This window comes from Plectropomus leopardus, chromosome 4 (genome assembly GCF_026936395.1).
Source record: "Plectropomus leopardus strain MGB_pleo_1.0 chromosome 4, ASM2693639v1, whole genome shotgun sequence".
Lineage (NCBI taxonomy): Eukaryota > Metazoa > Chordata > Actinopteri > Perciformes > Serranidae > Plectropomus > Plectropomus leopardus.
This window is the reverse complement of record NC_142179.1, coordinates 11,539,856-11,545,000: the sequence shown is the minus strand read 5'-3', so window position 1 is coordinate 11,545,000 and position 5,145 is coordinate 11,539,856. Positions and strand designations below refer to the sequence as shown.

Here is a 5,145-nt window from a genome sequence, read left to right as displayed (position 1 = left end):
CACTGTCAATATTTAGCCCGTGTTCATGTGTCCCCTCAATAAGAACGTGAAAGTAGCAAAGGACTTTTATTTTGAAACAACTGAAAAGGTTGACATCATAAATTGATGCAGAAAAGTCACCATATGGTACAAAAAAAAAAATTCCCACAATGCAGTATATCAAGTGTTTGATGCTCAGTACTTTCTGGTTGAGGACTCTGAGGAAAGCAGCTCAGCCTTGCAGACAATTTTTCCTTGTGGTCATTTGTAATATTGCAGAAAAAAAATCCCTGACTGTCCAAAAAGTATTTTTCCTATAAACGATCATTGTAAAAGATGCATCTAATTGTCATCGTAAACCTGGAAGGTAAACATTTATTGGGGCATATACACCATGCGAGCAACTCAATGGGGATGAATAGGTGCCATTGCCATTTGGTATCTAGGTTTTATTAAAATATCATATGTGTCCCCACAATGTAAAAACCAAACCTACGCCCTGGATTTTACTAATGCACTCTCTGAATGTTGACACATCTTGATATAATTGTCTTTTTGCTGAATCCTAGGTATTCTGGAAATCACATCGGTGGACGTGGGAGTGGTGGCCATCAAAGGGCTGAACAGCAACTACTATCTGGCCATCAGCAGGAAGGGAGAGCTGTATGGAGCGGTTAGTATCCGGGTCAGGGGTCAATCTGGATGCTCTAGAGAGAGAGAGATAGATAGCTTTAGATTCTTCAGTCCTTATCAAAGGAGGCCTTATCTTTACTTCTCTTACTGCTGGGTCAACTCTAAACACACACACACACGCACACACACACACACACACACACACACACACACACACACACGAACCTCTAACTGCAATTTCCAAAGTGCATGCTAGTTTATGCACAAGTACACGAAGCAAAACATGTAGATTAAGGAGTGGTAAATAAACAAGGTACAATGTGCAGCCACAATGTGTTTGCACAAGAATATGTTGTATGTTTTACTTTAGCCTCACATGCTGCGGTTTTAACACTGAAACATGATACCTGTTGTTTTTCCAGAGAGAGTTTGGTGTCGACTGCACCCTGAAGGAGCGCATTGAGGAGAACGGCTACAACACGTACGCATCAGCTGAGTGGAGGAACAAGAAGCGGCAGATGTTTGTGGGCCTGAACGTCCACGGGAAGCCACTGAGAGGGAAGAAAACCCGCAGGAAGAACACGGCCACCCACTTCCTTCCAATTATGGTGTGAGCTGGATTACTCAAGTGGAGGAGGAGGACACGCAGCACTGGACAGAGAGGTTTTTAATACTGGAAAAAAAGCTGTAAAATAAAGACACTCACAGAAATCTCTCATTTGGAAACAAGGCACTAACACTGTAACACATAAATATGGTCTCTGCTCCTGACTTTGGCTGAGATTATTTACTTTATTGAGTAGGAGAAGATGATATCTGTGTTTTCTGTGGCACGGGATGCAATATTTATCCTTTTTTTCTGTGCCAAACACTTGCAACTGAAGTATGTGTGTAATGTGGACAAAACAGAAGATAATGTCCCAGCTAATGTATTGCGGTAGATGCAGATGTTATTTATAATCCATATTCTCCATATTCTCAGACACCAACATAAAGGGAAGAGATAGGAAATGGACAAGATGAGCAAAGTGATCAGTCAGTTTATCACGTAAAATAATAGAGGATACAACCCATTTAAAGCAAATGTTTGATACTTAACCACTGTGTTTTGACTGTATTGTAATGATTTATTTATTTTGTGAAATATTTAACTGGAGGGGAACACTTACAAGGAAGCATTCCTTTGCATTCTTTACTTTTTATAGGAACTCTGTTATGTGAAAATAAAATACCACTTTCTCCTCTGCAATGTAGCTGTCTTACTTCCTCAAAAATAAACCACAAACAGGGTGCCCAATAACACACTTGGTATGGCGGGCCCCCCAATGGACAAAAGCTAAGTCCTTGCTGCAGCGGCCACGAGTTCAGCCTTTTGCTGCATGCCATTCCCTCTCTCTCCCCTCTTTCATGCTCACTCTGTCCTATCAATAAGGGTAAAAAGCTCAAAAAAATAATCTCAAAAAAAAAAAAAAAAAACCTTTACTGCAAGTAGTGAGAAACTCTTTTGAATGTTCAGGTCACAGTATGTCTATTCTTATCTGGCCCCTCTGAGGTAGGGAGGGACAAAAGGCAACTGGCCAGATATTCCATGTGGCAACCATTGCTCTAATGATTAGCTCCCAAACAAACGGGAAACATACCGACCGACCACAGCAAAATGGGAGGGAGGGAGTTTCTGTGGTAATGGTGACATCATTTCCTAATATCATCACATTACTGTCAAGCTACAACATACCCAGATTGCAGGAGAGCTTGAATAGTAAAGATACAGCAAAAATATTTAACAAAACAGCTTTGATGCTCATCTTGTAGAGCAGGCGCCCCATATAGAGAGGCTGTGTCCTTGCCGCGGCATCCCCAGGTTCAATTCCAGCCCACAGCCCTTTGCTGCATATCATCCCCTCTCTCTTACTTTCACACTACACCTGTCCTATCAAATGAATGCAAAAAAGCCCAGAAAATAATCTTTAAAAAAAACAACTTGTAGCCCTGTAGCTCACCCGGTAGAGTGGGCGCCCAATGTTCAAAGGCCAAGTTCTTGCTGCAGTGGCCTGGGTTCAATCCCACAGCCCTTTGCTTCATGTCATCCCCTCTGTCTGACTTTTACCATAAAGCCAAAAAAAATTTAAAAATTTAAAAAATTAAATAAAAACAATCTTAAAAAAACAGCTTTGTCTTATTGGTCTGCATCACTACAGCTGATAGGTCTCTGGAGGGCCTGAATGTTTGCAGAGGCAGAAATGTGAATGAGGGAGAAAAAGAGACATGACCTGTGTCTGACCACCCACTTCCCTCAGTAATCATCCACAAACACACTAATCAATGACAGCTGCCTCGATGCCAGATCAAAAGACCACGGGGAGAGCATTAACACCACAGGCTTCCGGGCCTCATGTTCTCTCATCCCGCCTCTCTGAACATCCATCTCAGTAAGGGCATGAAAAATCAGGAGAGTGTGCAGACAAAGACAGGAAGGTGAGCGCAAGAGACAATCTTCACTCCCAAATGCATCCAAGTCGGCCCGTGACTGTGACTCCAGATTGGAAACAAGAAAAGGTGACCTATAGGAATCCAGAGTACAGAAAAGCCTTTGCTTTAGGCAATATTAGCTTTTAATGTCCGTTTAAGGAATCACCGCGACGAATGATTAATACCGAGGAATGCTGCAGTGCATTCCACCATGACAGCCAGGGCCATTGGCAACATATGGAATACTATTTCATGACCACCTCTACACCATACACAGTAATGTGTTGCATTTTCCCTCCTCTCTTAAAAGATTGTGCAATGTGGTGGTTCATAACATTAGGAGGGCTTCCATCAACCCTCAAAATGAAATTGGAGATATGAAATAAGCCTGATGGAAACATGTGACTTTCAAAAAAAACCCTCCTGTTTATCGCAAAAGTGCTTTTATGCTTGCACGAGGTCCTATTTCAGGCAATTTAAAAAAGCAGTATTTCGCAAAACTACAGTGGGAACACTTTTTTTTCGCTTTTATAGGTACTGATGCCATGGCTATGCGCTTGTTCATAGGAACTGGCTCCCTCGGGCATGATGCAGCAGGCGCTACATGAGGTGTTACTGCATCATCTGGAATTTTTGAATCCACAATTCCTCTGTGAAATTGTTGACTATCACCTCCCAGAAATCCCTCATGTGGCCGCTCCCACGTACAAGGGGCTTGCCTTCGCTCGCATAATACACCTATGTCGCCTTCAATTGGAAATAATGACGGTTAGTGCAGTTGGGGCAATAGAAATAAACCTGCTAATGTTTTGAACATCCATCGCCATGCTTCTTGGAATATTATTGTTAGAGGAGAAGTCGCATAACATCAAAAGAAAAGTCACATAAAATCACTCAAAGGAAACAAATTTGTCTCGCAATTGTGTTTCATCAACATTTCAAAAATATCACTTAATTTTTGTGCAAATTTGTAATGGAAACCCATAGGTGTCCTGTGGATAAACCTGGTAAACATGTTACCTTTAGAGAAGGAAGTTTAGTATAGGGTTACTGGGTGCAGTTGCTTAAGTCATTTAAATTGAGAGAATTTCAATGCTTTTTTGGACTAAAAAAAAAAAACTTCATGCATTTTGATTTTTGTATTAGTTTGCTTATATTTCTAAAGTTAAAAGAAAACAAACCCAGCTGGAGCGGGCGTCAATATGAGATCAGGAAACATTGGACTCTTAAATAGTACAAATGTTAAATTTTGGTTGAAATCTGAATTAGACTGATGATGTTTTTAATGTCTGACAAAGTTAGAATTTCCCATTGTGTGAATGTTAAAATTATGATATTCTGCAGACTTTGGATTGTGTTCTCCATGCCCTATGACTAAATGTCGTTATTCTACATCAAGATAACGTTGGCATGAGACTTCTTTTTTTAAAATGATGGATTTTAGTTACTTTACAACACAACTTAAATCCAACAAAATATCAACATCATCTGTCATCAGTATTCTATGTCAAATTAACATTGGCATTAGACGTTTCCTGACATAAAATTATGGTCACATGATAGCACAGCCTATATTTAACCAAATATCAGTGTCTGACAACATGCAGCCAGCTGGGAACACAAGTTAGGAAGGTTAACCCTTTGAAACCTGGGCAACTTGGCTTGATTTCTTTCAAAAACATGGGAAGAAGGCAATGAACATCTTAGGAAGAAATGATCCAAAAATAAGTAAGGTGGTAGTTAAGTACAAAAAAATACCTGAAAATGAGCAAAACAAACAAACAAAAAAATGGAAAGTAAAAAAGAAAGAAAGAAAGAAAGAAATTGACCTGAAAAAGTTTTTATCAATGGAAATAATTCTGTAAAATGATTTCAAATGTAGAATTATGATAATGTAGTTTTTTAGACATTCTTACCTAGCTTTAAAAATATATATTTTCTATATACAATTTCTGTCCAGGTTACTAATTACCTCCCACCCATGTTTTCAAAAAAGAAATCAAACCAAGTAGCTCAGGGCCCACACATTTCAGCACAAGAGAAGTGAAGTCCATCAAGGTTTCG

At 39.8% G+C, this 5,145-nt stretch overlaps 1 protein-coding gene across 1 annotated transcript in view; it reads left to right on the top strand.

Annotated features, from left to right (window-relative positions):
* fgf10b (fibroblast growth factor 10b) overlaps positions 1-1,861 on the top strand; it is an 8,477-nt gene extending 6,616 nt beyond the window's left edge. The window contains exons 2-3 of the mRNA XM_042488665.2: positions 549-652; positions 1,035-1,861. Coding sequence (XP_042344599.1) covers positions 549-652; positions 1,035-1,226 — 296 coding nt within the window. The 3' untranslated portion in view covers positions 1,227-1,861. The remainder of the gene's footprint in view (positions 1-548; positions 653-1,034) is intronic.
* The last annotated feature ends 3,284 nt before the right edge of the window (positions 1,862-5,145 follow it).